Below are 14,315 nucleotides of genomic sequence, written 5' to 3'. Positions count from 1 at the left end.
GACCTAGAACTGACTGGCCTTGTCTGGTTAATATGTGCAGTGGGACTGTTTCATGTCTTGTAGTCCTCTTTCAAAGGAGATGTTGGGGGCTAGAGATAGGGTTCACTGAAGTTTGGTTCCCAGAACTCACAACCTCCAGTAACTCTAATCCCAGGGGAATCTAGTACTTACTACTGGCTGCCTGGCATATACCACACACATGCACACCCCTCCCTTAAACAAATGAAAGATGTTGGATTTCAGTTTTATTTTCAGCTCTAAGCTGACACTTGAAGAGTTTACTCAGAATTTCTAACTAATCTTAAACTCTAATAACAAGGCCTCCAATTTTCTATTGATATATGTAGATGGTGAACACAAAATAATCATGTCAACCATTATTTTAGAGAATTGTTCTTACATTGTTCTAGGCAGTGGATAATTTTAAAAGTAATTCTGGATGTTTGCCCGGATACTGGGAAAGGGAATAACACTCGAAATGTATATAAGAAATACTCAAGTTAATAAATAAAAAAAAAAAAAGATAAAAAAAAAAAAGTAGTTCTACTTTGAAATGCCTGGATTTCCTTCTCAATGAGCATTTACCAGTTTCATGAAAAGAAGAAAAGCAATATTTGATATCCTTTTTAAAAAGCTAAAATGGAGCACATTTTAAGCAAGAAAGAGTGGGTAGGGCATTCTCTAACCTTAAAAGCCATAGTTCTGATCCAAGCAGGCCAAGATAGTTTCAAGTGTGAGTTGAAAAAAAAAAAAAAAAAAAAAAAAAAAAACCTGATTTTTGAGTCAGTACAGAGAATTCTAACTTTAAAAGAACATGAAATTGTTTTTTTCCCTTTTATTGAATATAGTTCTTTACCACATCTTTTTAAATGTACTTATTATCCTTACTATTATACGTTCATTGGTGTTTTGCCTGCTTGTGTGCCTGTGTTAAGGGTGTCAGAAGCCCTGAAACTAGAGTTACAGACAGGTATGAGCTGCCATAGGGGTGCTGGGAATTAAACCCCAGCCCTCGCCCACCACACCCTCCGAAGTATGTTCTTGATTAGGGTTTCCCTCCCTCAGCTATTCAGTTCCTCCTTACCTCCTCCTAGCCACTCACCCTGTTTCTCTCATTAGAAGGCAAACAGGTTTCTAAGGGTAAAATAAAACATAAGACAGAAAAAAACTAACACATAAGAATTGGACAAAATAACAGAAGGGAGATGGCCCAAGAGAAGGTACAAGAATCAGACCCATTTGTTTGCACTGAGGGATCCCATAAAAACAGTAAACTGGAAACCATAATATACACGTGCAGGCCCTGGGCATGTTCCCAGTCTGATTTCATGAGCTGTGTTTATGTTGATGGAAGAGCTTGCTCTCCTCATGTCCTCCATCCCCTCTGGCTTATATAAACTTGCTCTTACAAGGAGTTCCCTAAGCCTAGCGTCGGGAGGGATTTGATTTAGCACTGAGGAACTCAGTTCTAATAGAGACTGCACTCAATGACTCATAGTGCTCTCATTACTAAATATACTTTAGACCTAGTCTAAATATATTTTAGACTTGGCCAAAAGGCCAAGAAGCAATCAGGTAATTAAGAGACGTATTTTTTTTTTTAAATCCCCAACTTGTTATTTTTAAATACTTTAGGAATATCCAACAAGCTACCCCTTCCTACCCACCATCTAAGAACTACAAGAAACTCCTTTCAAATACAAGTCTGGCCATACATAATATTACCCTCACCGCTATCAGTGACCACTCCTGAGGACATGGTCTTGACTTTGAAGATAATACATTGTTTTGGCACAATTTTCCATCCCACTATGATTTGATGACTGGAGTTTTCGTGGAGAAATGCTGAATTATTACCAATTTTGTCAGGTGAGATGTGTTTTCTTTCCGATAAATATGTCCTTAAAACACCAGCAACTTCTCCGTCCTCCCTTTCTTTTTATGGTAAACCCATCATTGCTTCCATCAAGACTCTTTAGGGTAAGAGTCAGCTTTAACTTAAGGGCTTACGGGATCAACTCATTTTCTCATAGCCTCTCCTGTCTCTAATCTTTTAGCAAATCGTGTTGCCTGTACTTTGTGAGCACTTAATACACAATGGCATAACAAAGCACCAAGTGCAGCCCGGTCACTTTGCTCGGCAAGTCCCAGTGTCCCCCATGCTCCACTCCTGTAAGTCAGAGTCGCGTTCCCTCCACAACCTGTAGCCCCTCATCTGCTTTTGTATCTTTATAGCACTGACTGCCCCCACACCCTCGGCCTGGAAGGTACAGTTTTGTTTACTCCATGATCACTGCTATTTCCAAAATAGATAATCATTTTGCTAATATTTCTGCAGGATTTTGAGACTCTGTCTTTAGCTAAGTCAGGTCATGTACTTGAATCTAGTTGATACAAGCTTCTGAGAGAGGAGCAGTGTACTCTGTAAGACTACAAGAGGAACTTAGCATTTTGCCTTCTTTTCATATTAAACACAGTCACTGTTGCACCGTGACTGAGAGCGCCAGTAGTCCTGGACTTCAGAACCAAGCGGGAACGGCTGGACCCGCTCCCCAACTTCCTAATGAGGCACAATCCCGGCGGCTAAATCGGACTATAACCTTCAGACAGGTAAAAGACAAAGAACATTTTTTATTAATAACTGAACAGGCATTAGTAGAACCGGTAACAAGCACATGTCATATTTATTTGATGCTGTAGAAGTGGGCACACAGTGACTTAAGTTACAAAGGCTTTCACGTAACATCTGTAAGGGAATTCATTTTAAAGTGGTTTTACATGTTAATTACTCTGGATAATTTCTGAACCCTGTTCAGCAGCAAGTCTCCTTTCTTGATGGTCTCTTGGTACTGCCAATTCTTGCTGTCAGGTCTATAAATAAAGTAAAGGGGAAAATGAATTATTTAGCAGCCACACGACTCCATGACAAGAGGTGACCTATTTTACCCCATTCTCAGCAATAACAAACGATAGGTGATAAGGTACCTGTTGGTTTCTACTATTTCATTTACTTTATCGATTTTACAGTGTAGTCTTCCAGCAGCAATAAACCTGGACAGTTCCCTGATTGAGAAAAAGAAAACCCACCATTAGTTTTAGAAAAATGGAACTCTGTCTTACAGGTGAGATCTCATTTCCCTCAAGCCTCAGCTCCCAGACACACAGCAGTGACCTGTTTAAAACTTGTTGCAGTCTTGAGTAAACCTGGTCCTAGAAGTTACAAAAAATAGCACAAGTATAATAAAAGGAAGTGCTCAGAGGAAAATGAGACAGTTAAAGGAATAAACTAGTAAACAAACCCTGCACTGGAAAAGTAGCCAATTTACTGTCCAACACGGTCTGGTTTCTTTCCCTCACTTCTTTATGCTGGCCCAGAACACAGTGAGAAAGAATGCGTGCTCTGAGGCCACTTCTCAGCTCTGAGGCCAAGCTTGCTTCCGCACACCTGCAAGCACCTGGGCTGAGCCTTGCCACCCCCTATTCCTAGTGAGGGCTTAAAGAAACCAAAGGGAGAGCAACTGTAGCCTCAGGTTTCAGGATGCTATGGCAGGATGACGGCTTTCACGGTCCATGTCAGCCAAGGATACAGAAAAACCGACTCATATTCTCTCTCTCTCTCTCTCTCTCTCTCTCTCTCTCTCTCTCTCTCTCTCTCTCTCACACACACACACACACACACACACACACAATTCATTATACAATTTAAAATTTCTTTGAATGTTTTTATAATAAAATGTAATGAAAAAACTAAATGCTACACGAGAGAATGATCAGATTTAAATGAAAACAACTTAATTTTAGCTGTCACTTTTCTATTCTGCATTGTGAACAAACCATCAACATTTATCACACAGACATCTTCAACCACAATAAAATTGTGCTACTGTACAACCCAGCAGTTACCTAGGATTCCTTACTGTGCAAGACACAGGATGTAACCCTGTTGCTCTCATGGTGGAGACCCTCCAATGGCATCCCATACCACACAGACTCAACATCTAAGCTCTATACTATGTACTATAAGGCCCCAAGTCTTGCTATTCCTCATCTGTGGCACAGCCAGGCTGGAATCCAGCTCCTGCCCGCATCTAAGTTTGTTCCCATCCTTAAGCTGTTTTGACTACTTTTCCTTCTCTGCAAATGGAGCTCTTCACATGGCTGACAATATTCAAGCAGAGCAAGCTTCCCTCCTCGGGCGTGCTATATCTAGGCAGACAGTCCCACTGTCTACACTCCTCTCCACACTCCTCTAGTGCTTACTTGAAGTGCAGAGACATCTACAAGAGCACCAATCAGGAACAGAGTTTGTCCAATCAGTGATTCCAGTGTTCTAGTCCCACATTTTGTCACCAACCTGACAAAAATTAACTCCACTGTTATTAGAGGAAATGCCATAAATATAAATTATAACTCCAACATTATCAGATACCACTAAATATAAAATCTGCAGCCCCAATAACTGGTGCAGTCACTCAAGCAGAGTACTCCCATGCCACGCTTTGCTCGTCTCACTGGAAACTGTCCTGAGGAAGGCAGACAAGGAGGCTCCTGTAAAATAATACTTTAGAAATTTTCTTCCCTAAAATTGAGGGAAGCCGTGTAAATTCAGAAAAGGTTGAAAACATACATTAAAAGGCAGTTCGGATGCATAAATCTGTTACTTACTGGTCGATGAATTCCACACCCACACCAAATGCTTCTGCCATATAGCCAAGGGTTAATGACCTATATGACTCCAGCAGCTGGCTGTATGCATGGATCCGCATTTCTCTCACATAGTATCGGTAATGAGGCGCAAAAAGCCAGTCCTTTTTCATCTCCTGCTCTACGACCGCTACAATAAATAAGATGACAAGTCACTACCCTCTCCCACCCAAGACATGAACCCCAGGAGCTCTGAACTCTACATACTGCTGTTCTCTCACCAGCAACGGACAGCAGCAAAGACAGGGTGACAATGAACTGTCACCAGATCATGGCATAGCAACTGGGGAGCATTTTATATAATGAAGCAAAATTCTGTGACTTTCATTTACAATTATAATAAACAGAAAGGACAGTGATAAAGACAAAAGCAAAGTCACAAAGAGTGATAAAGCCTAGTATAAGACAAGTTTAAGGACGAGTTGTTAAAGAGGCTTCTGTAGCAACGGGAGTAAGTTGACAACAATTGAAGAGTAAAGTATATTAGGATATTAATGAGCTATCAGGAATATAAATTATCTCACTAAATACTATATGCTTCTGCTCTGGATACTAAAGCATGATGCAAGATCAATAGTCCTATGAAGAAGAAGGCTGAAGAAGCTTGGGAAGCCCTCCCTGGGGCAGTGGGCAGGAAAGAATTCTGAGAAACTGACTCAGCAGAGAGCATTATTAGACAGCAATGTTAATAGCACAGTCCCAAGGCAGGATAAGAAGTGCAGAAAGGGAGACTGCAAATCTCCCAGGGCAGAGACGAGCGGAACAAGGGACGTGGGCACTGTGTTTACGAGGGTGACGACAGGTGCGAACGTGCGGGACGCTGCTCCAGTGGATCTGCCCAGCAGACTGAGGAGGCATCAGGCACGGCCCTAGCACCCGATGAAGGGTTAGCACTGCAACTAGGAATCTCGGCTGCACACTTTACTCCAGATATGTTACCCAAAAGACAAGAGACAAGGCACAGAAAACCAAAAGCACTCAGTCACTGAGAGGTCTCATGGAAGGGAAGGCCCACAGAAATCCTAAGTGTGTTGTAATAGAGCAGAGCAAACCAGACTGAAAAGTGAGGGGTGTCCAGTAACCGTGAGACAGGGGGAAAGGGAGCACGCCACCACTAAGCTGATGGCTACACTCGCACCAACAATAAAGCACATGTGACCAATAAAATCCCCTTTTGCTTCCCGAACTGCCAAGTTATAAAAATGTGGAGATGGGCTCTTTCAAGTACTATAAACTGGTACAATGTTCCTAGGGGCAGCATGGTCAAGATGTACTGATATTTATGCAAAGTTCAATGTCTTAGACTAAGAGTTCTGTCCGCATGTTCAAAACAGGATGACTTACAAAGCTGACCTGAAATCTCAGGAACTTTCTATCAGAGGATAATAAACTCAGGGACACAGTACACTAAGCATCCCTTAACAACTGGAAGCTCTAAGGAGCTCCACTTGATTGAAAACTATGTACTTAGTCCACAAGCTACTTACGGCCAATAGACTGCACAGCCCACTGCTGGCATAGGACATAAAAAGCCTCTTCATGCTACAGTGTGACGAGAAAAAGCAGCTTGGAGGAAAGAGTATGAAATCTACCCATAATATGTAGATGTCACTAGGTACTTTCTGAATGCCTCTGAAGGACATCCAGAGTCTTGGTGACTGCTGCCCGAAGAGAAACACTTGCGACACCACCTTAGCTAAAGCTGTTTCCTGGTCTACAGGATCCTGTTAGAAAGTTGTCTAGTGTGTACCTAACTGTTTTTAGTTGTTAGGGTATTAAGTACCAGGAAGGACTGTGTAAATAAAGGTCTGAAAGATCGTGAGAGACAACGCTTTTCATTTGGGGTTACACTCAATTTCTAGAAACAGTCACACACTATCTGGCAGGAGTCTATTCTCATTTCAGCTGAGGTGTTTTAAACACATTAGTCTATGAATACTTATAGATCAATCTCACAAAAACCAGCAAGCCTTATATGGCTCAGGAGTGCAAATGAAAGATAAGAATGTTCCATTTCAAACACTTGGGAAGCGTACAGATTTATTAAATCTAAAATCTTCACTCAGAACTATAAATAAAACTATATATGAATATATATTATGAATATATATATATATTATGAATAAAAGGTTGACGGTAAGAAGAGGTGAGTGGAAAGAGCTAAATACCTCACACTCAGTGGCTACTGAAGCCACTCACTCGATCTCACTGGGAAGACAACACCGCCCTACAAGACAGCAGCATCACTTGCCCTCCTATTCTCTACAAAGACCTCTCTAAACAGTAAGTGTTTTCAATCTGTAACAGAAATAAGCGAAGACATCAGTGCATGTTAGGTGCCTGAACAAGTTGTAGGGAAATAATCTGGGAAGGGTGCCTCCTATCATCTTAGTAATCTAGTCACAAGGAGCAAACCAAACAGCCAGGAGGGAACACAGTTCTCATAAAGAGAGCAAATTGGTGTCCACCGGGCTCTGTAAACTATCCATGAAGGAACACAAGCATTTTCTACAGATTAGGTTTTCTTTTTTTTTTTTTTTTTTTTTTTTTTTGGTTCTTTTTTTCGGAGCTGGGGACCGAACCCAGGGCCTTGCGCTTCCTAGGCAAGCGCTCTACCACTGAGCTAAATCCCCAACCCTCCAGATTAGGTTTTCAATTCACACCTAAAAGAAAAACCTTTGAATGCAGGGATGGTTTATTCCCAACATCCTTCACTACACAACTAATTCTAAACTATCTGCTCAAGGTTGGGCAAACACCACATCAAAGGACCAGACAAGACATATTTTCTAGGCTTTGCTAACCACATACCTCTTTGCCACACGTTCCTTTTCTCTTGTTTTAGGCTCTACTTTCAAAAACACAAAACTCAAGCCAGTGAGATAGCTCAGCAGGTAAAGGCATCCACTGCTAAGCCTGATGACCTGAGTCTAATCCCCAGGATTCACATGATAGAAGAGAAGCTACCCTGAAAGCTGTCCTTATGACTTTCACATTTGGGGATTTATAAAATACACCAAGTTTGCTGACCTTGACCAAGCACAACAGGAGAACCTAAGTGAAGACCTGCAGTTCTCAAGCCACTGCATCTCTTACACGTGAGAACCCACAGGACCAGAAGAGGAAGTCAGGAAATCAGTCCTTACCTAACGACTGGAAGAAAACGGAGTAACGGCATTCATAGAGAGAAAACAGATACTGCCGAACTGCCGGGAGACTGTGCAACACTTCAAGAATCTCTGCCCCTTTGATGACCTGGGTATTAAAGCAGAACAGAACAAATCAATCAAACAACAAATGAACACTGCAGTGATGTTTGTATGTTTAAGTTAGGAAAGCATAAAACAGACTTTAAAAGGATACTGAGGATGCCTTTACCTTTTCTCTGAGATCTGGTCTTTCTAAGGCAATCATACTGACATAAACAGTGTAAGTCACAAATGTCTTGTAATCCATGAGCTCATAGGACGTAAATGTAGAAACGGTGTCAAGAAAGAGCTCTGCTGCCTGTTTGAAGTCACGGATAGCCACACAATACAAGCCTTGATACACTTTCAGCCTGTTTCGCCGGTCCCAGTCTCCGCCTTCCTCTATAAGGCTAGCAAATAACACAAGAAACAGGTGAAGCCAATTCTTAGCTATTTTAGAGTATTTAATTCAGTAAGCATGTCAACTATTTGACCAAATGCCACAGTTTTAAGCAAAACAAAAATGGGGAAACGTGGGCCTACCAACTTACTATTAACAGCCCATAACCTCCAGGGTCACACCCACTGCTAACTGTACCTTTTGGCCTTTTCTGTGTTTCGAGTGATGAGGTCATTATCCATATAAAAGAGTCCAATCCTTAGGAGATAGAATACAATATCTAGTCGGTGACCCAGGGCCACAGTCTTATCATATGTCTTGCGAAAGGCTGTCAGAGCTCCCTCCTGTCAAATTTAAATACACAATTTAGCAAAGCCATCAGCTTCCTGGATTTTCCTGAGAGTGGTTGTCGACATAGGAAGTAGAACTGAAGTAAGATGGCAGTGAAGCGATCGCTGCTGTGCTTGGGGTAAAGACCAAGGGCGTTTCTTTAGCTGAGGAAGGTGTAACCAATGCCTAGGGTATACTTCATTCTGAGAACAATGTATGAAAAGCACATAACAGACAATGTGTTTCTGAGAACAATATATGAAAAGCACATAACAGACAATGTGTTTCTGCCTGTAACAATCAACACTACACCCAAGTGAGCCCACTATAAATTCTGAATCATTTTAAGAGGTTCGCGCCACTGGTTAGACCGCTGATTAGACGCATATGAGATCTCATCTCAACTGAGATAGAGTGATTCCGCTGCTTTGCAAGAACACGGATAAAAACACGTTTATACTTGGTGCTTCTTCAGACCATGACTGGTTAGTGTGCTTCACAATTACTAGTCACACTTCATAAAGGAAACGTGTAAAAGGAATTGTCAGAACAGCAGCAGGTGTGCCTGGTAGCCAGACCCAGGAACGGAATGCTGTTCCTTACCAAGGAACCAACCAGGGATTTGGGGAGAAATGGATGACTGCAAGTTTGCAGAGTGAAGTTAAAATGGTAAGTGAATTTATGCCATCATGTATCAAAAATAAAGGGAATCATGAGATTGAATTAAAAGATAACAAGACTGTCTTAAAGGGATCTCCACAAACATCTGCAATGAACTAAGCATCAAAAAATGGATAAATATAAGTAACAATAAAACCACTGCAACCATTAGAAACAGTCAATAAGAGATAAAAACTGAATTTTCTCTCGGGGAGAATGCTGTGAGCCAACACAGAAGGAATATAGCATCAACACGTAAGCACAGCCACCCAATGCTGACTAAGCCACACTGAGTAAATCCAAGACCTGAGCCAAAACCTTCAAGCCACTCAGGCACATATATACTGACTACTCTTCAAAGCAAACCATACTCATACTACTGTTCAGGGGTTTTCCCCTCTATTTCTAAGTTTCTAAAATGACCACTACTAAATTTAAAATAAAAAAGTTGTAAATTAAAAAACAACAGTATCCGGTTGAAGCCCTTCCTTGGGCGCGCAGTTCCAAGCTCTTTCCCTGCATCTTTACCCAGCATCAGGTAGAAGCACGTCACCCACCTCACCTGAGGAGACTGAAGCTGCAGTACTGACGCTGACTGTTCAGGCTGGCATATGGCCCAGGCCATCTGAACCAAGAGCTCACACTGTTTTAAATACTGGAACGCAGAACTAATGGCCACACACAGGAAAATAAATATTCACTCTCCCAGCAATTTCACCTCACAGACTGAACAGTATCCTAAAGAAACACTAGTGTATATGGGCAGTGATGGCCCACGCCTTTAGATCCCAGAGCTTGGGAGGTAGAGGTGAGCAGATCTGTGTGTGTTTGAGGCCAGCCTGGTCTACAGAGATAGTTCCAAGACAGCCAAGACTACACAAAGAAACCCTGTCTCAAAACACACAGAAAAGGAAAAAACAAAAACAAACAAAACAAAAAAACAAAAAAACAAAAGACCAAGGAACAAACCACTATGGTATATACACAAGGAGACATAGGAACATGTTTTTCATCACAGCGACATGTTTAAGAAAAGCCAACTGTTATAGCTGTTAAAGCAAATCCAGCTGAAGCAATCTGTGCACCACGACCAGCTGAACAGACAAGCTACTCAGACAGCGCATGGGGCAGCAGGGAGCCGAAACGTTAACAACGTTCTCCCAGATGCAATGACAGAGGCACGGAAGAGGAGGATTCGTGGACCACACAGTGATCTCATGCACACAAACACACATTCACTGCTCGTATCCCACAGGACATACATACACCAGTGCATAACTGCACAATGAAAGAGCTATGTGAGTTGATTATTTCTCAGGGTATAGAACACAAGAAAGCCAAACATCTGCAGCCCCCGAATGATAAGTATCACTAGTGTAAAATCTTTTAGATTGATTTTATGAATATACTGCCTAAACATGTGTCTGCATGATGATGCTTGCCTGGAGGGGCCAGCAGAGGTCAGAAGGGGTATGGGATCCCCCAGAACTGGAATTAAGGGAGCTGTAAACTGGTATTTGGAGGCTGTGAATCAAACCTGGGTCCTCTTTGCGAGCAACCAACACGCTCAACCCCTGAGCCATCGCTCTAGCCTCCTACCGTAAACCTTTTAAGATGTACAGTAAATGCTTCCCTACCAAATAAATGAACTACTGAGAATGACCCCAATGTTGTAAACAGAGGGGCAAAACCTCTGTGCCCTTGTTTTGTTCTGGAGAAATATTATGTGTATGTGTGTCTGGGGGCACGTGTACATGAATGCACATGCTCTTGGATGCTAGAGGCACCAGACATCTGGGAGCTGCTGTTGTGAACTTCTTGATGCGGGTGGTAGGAACTAAATTCATGTCCTCTCCAAGATGACCTGCAGTATGTGCTCTTAAACCACAGAGCCTCATAGGCATGTTTTTAATGACGCAGAAATGAAGACTAATACACACCTTGCTACTGTTAAGAGCAGGGAATTGGATGTTGCAGCATTAGCCTGTATCTACTGTCTTTGTACTGACTCTTGAATACAGGTGAATATGATTATCCTTCTATTTATCCATGGAGATATTACTCATTTGCACTGAGGTACAACATGAGTCTGTACCTGCAGAAAAGAGGGAGCAACTCTCATCTCCACTGATCCTGTCACCTATCCAGAGAGGACAGAGCACCTCCACAGACCCTGTCACCTATCCAGAGTGGACAGAGCATCTCCACTGACCCTGTCACCTATCCAGAGAGGACAGAGCACCTCCACTGACCTTGTCACCTATCCAGAGAGGACAGAGCATCTCCACTGACCCTGTCACCTATCCAGAGAGGACAGAGCATCTCCACAGACCCTGTCACCTATCCAGAGAGGACAGAGCATCTCCACTGACCTTGTCACCTATCTGACAGAGGTACTCTGCTTTTGCCATCATTGCATCTCGAATTTCACTTTCTCCCAGATTCTTCTCTGCATCCTCCAACTCCTCATCCAGACGTTTCAACTCTTCCTCGTTTGCTTTCTTCATTTTACTGAGGAGATCCATGTCCATCTGCCAGTCGAGGGATTTACACAAGGCTTCATAATAAGGAGCCATATCTAAAAGCCATAAATCACGCACCATGAGGTCACTTGTTAGGGTCAGCTTGCTTTTTTCCCCACCCCATCAAAAGTCAGCTAGCAGGCGCCTACCAACTGTGGGCCTGGAGAGCACAGCTAAGGTTTTGGAGCTAGGAGACCTGCTTGAGAACCAATCTTTACAGGGCTGAACACTACTAAGGCCACAGGAGGGGAATCCTTAGTTTGCTCTGGTAGGCTCCTGTTCCAAAGGAATCCTCACGTCACGGAAAGGACACTTACTAGACGTGTACTGATAGGGACAGAACCCTAACTGCCCCTTGGCAGAGAGTGAAACACTGACAGACATACTGTCAAGACCCTTTGCTGGGAGTCTAAGCGCCACAAGCATCCGAGGCTTCCCGGAACAGCTCGCGGCGAGGAAGAACCCACTAAGACAAGTCCCTCTCGGCTCCAGGAGGGCTCCCTAGGGCTCTCCAAAAAGCCCCAACGGGACGCCCAGCCAGGCACCCGGTCCGCCCCAGCCTAGGCCGCTGACTCGGCGCTCGCGGGCCTCACTGTTTTCCCGGACGGCGGCCATCAGCTCCTCGCGCACCGCCGTGTCCCCGCGGTGCTCCGGCAGGCTAAGCAGAAAGCGCAGCTGCGCGATGCGCAGATCCGGGTTCTTGGGCAGACCCTCTTCCTCTAGGTTTTCTAGCGGCATGGTCACGGTACAAGAGCAAGCTGAGAAAACTGAGAGTAGTCCTGGGCCACCAGCGGAAGCAGGAGGAGTCGTCGCAAGCACCCACAGCCGCCAGCCTGACTTCCGGTCGCGTCTCTGTCTCCGCCGCCTGCAGCGTCCCCTGCTGGACACCGGCGGGAACACCTGGCGCTGTCTGAGCTTGTTACATTTGCAACTTAGAGGATCTGGAAATGCACTAACAGTTTGAAAATACAATACGGATGAGAAAAATCAATAATCATAATCATAATCATAATCATCATCATCATCATCATCATCATCATCATAATAATAATAATAATAATAATAATAATAATAATAAAAACAGTTGTCCAGGGCCATCTTTGTTTTAATACTCTTGAACTAGGGTGGAATTCTTTTGGTACGGATTGTAGGCAAGCAAACTGGGACATAAAGAGGTTTGAAAAAGTGACCGGCTAAGGTTACATAACAGCTACATGGCAAGGCCTGTGTAAAACCTATTTTATTTACCTTTAAAATCCACAGTCTTGCCTGTTCTAAGAAAACCCCATGTTTCCTAGTATTAATTCAATGATTTACATTATTTATTTTTGTGTACACAAGTTGGAGAAGTCTTCAGAGTGGGTAGTAGTTATATAAACTCTACTGTGGTGTAACAATGAGAAATGTCCACCTGAGGGACAGTATTTGAACACATGATCTCCGTTGGTGGTGCTGTTTGGACACATTAAGGAACCGTCAGAAGGTATAAGCCCTGCTGTAGGAAGTAACTCACTGGTGAGAGGCTTTGAGAACTTCTGGCCTCACCCCATTTCCGACTGTCTGTTCTCTCTGTGTGGTGGAAGATGTGGTCGGCCATGTTCTTGTTCCAGCCTACTGTTTCCATGCCTGTTAAGGGCTCTGAGAAAATGCAAGCTCACTGTTAAGGGCTCTGAGAAAATGCAAGCCAAACAAACCTCAGAAGCCGCTTTGGTCATGGCATTTTATCACAGCAAGAAAAAGAACTAATCCATCCACTGCACGGACTTGTTCTCCTCTGCTTTAATTAGGCCCTGCAATTGTGAGGACTGTAAAGGGACTATTCTAAGAAAATCTCACCCACGGGAACTTAAAACCAGGATTTTCATCTCAGATGTTGAATTGCACATCAAAGCACAGACTTCTCCTAGATGTTTACCTTTGAACACAAGCTGAGCTTTTTTCTGTAGCAGATCTCCTGTGCTGGCCTAAAACTCTTCGGGGTTCTGAAATATGATGTCCCATGAAGGATATGCGGATCCAGGAGTCCCACTCTATGTGATGGCTACCGTGTGTCTGATTTGGGAGAGTACAACCCAAAGACATTCTGGAATTGGTGCTGAGGGGGTAATCTCTTTTAGGTTATCAGAATGTTATAACTTTGTATGAATACTGGTCATCAATCTGCACAAGGGAGGTTCTGTAGAGAGCATCCTAAGACATTCGTGAATGGGTTTAGGTCAGGAGGAACCAGAGCTTTAAATCAAGCCCAGTATAGAGATATTTCAAGACTGGGTTCATACTATGTATGGAATATGGATAAAATTGTACCCAAAAATCCACTTGTAAGCAAAATATGTTTATGAAGCCTGAATTCTTAGTTCCAAGAAGCATATTGTGAATAGCCATACCTTTAGCAAAGAAATTCAAGCTTCCACTTTCTACCAAGATCCATCTTGCCAGGCGTTCTCATGTATGCCTTTAGTCCTAGCAACTGGGAAGCAGACGCAGGCAAATTTCTAAGTCTGAGGACAG

The 14,315-nt window shown here is 43.0% G+C and overlaps 1 protein-coding gene across 1 annotated transcript; it reads right to left on the bottom strand.

Moving 5' to 3' along the window:
* Nucleotides 1-2,611: 2,611 nt before the first annotated feature.
* Nucleotides 2,612-12,619, bottom strand: Psmd6 (proteasome 26S subunit, non-ATPase 6). The gene is made up of 8 exons (NM_198730.3): nucleotides 12,398-12,619; nucleotides 11,655-11,860; nucleotides 8,491-8,636; nucleotides 8,083-8,302; nucleotides 7,851-7,959; nucleotides 4,666-4,834; nucleotides 2,986-3,063; nucleotides 2,612-2,871 (listed from the first exon to the last, which is right to left on the bottom strand). Exons 1-8 carry the CDS (start codon nucleotides 12,540-12,542, stop codon nucleotides 2,775-2,777), a joined length of 1,170 nt encoding a protein of 389 aa, NP_942025.1. The 5' UTR covers nucleotides 12,543-12,619; the 3' UTR covers nucleotides 2,612-2,774.
* Nucleotides 12,620-14,315: the final 1,696 nt, after the last annotated feature.

Source organism: Rattus norvegicus, chromosome 15 (genome assembly GCF_036323735.1).
Source record: "Rattus norvegicus strain BN/NHsdMcwi chromosome 15, GRCr8, whole genome shotgun sequence".
NCBI lineage: Eukaryota > Metazoa > Chordata > Mammalia > Rodentia > Muridae > Rattus > Rattus norvegicus.
The sequence above is the reverse complement of the archived record's forward strand: the minus strand, read 5'-3'. Positions and strand labels throughout refer to the sequence as shown.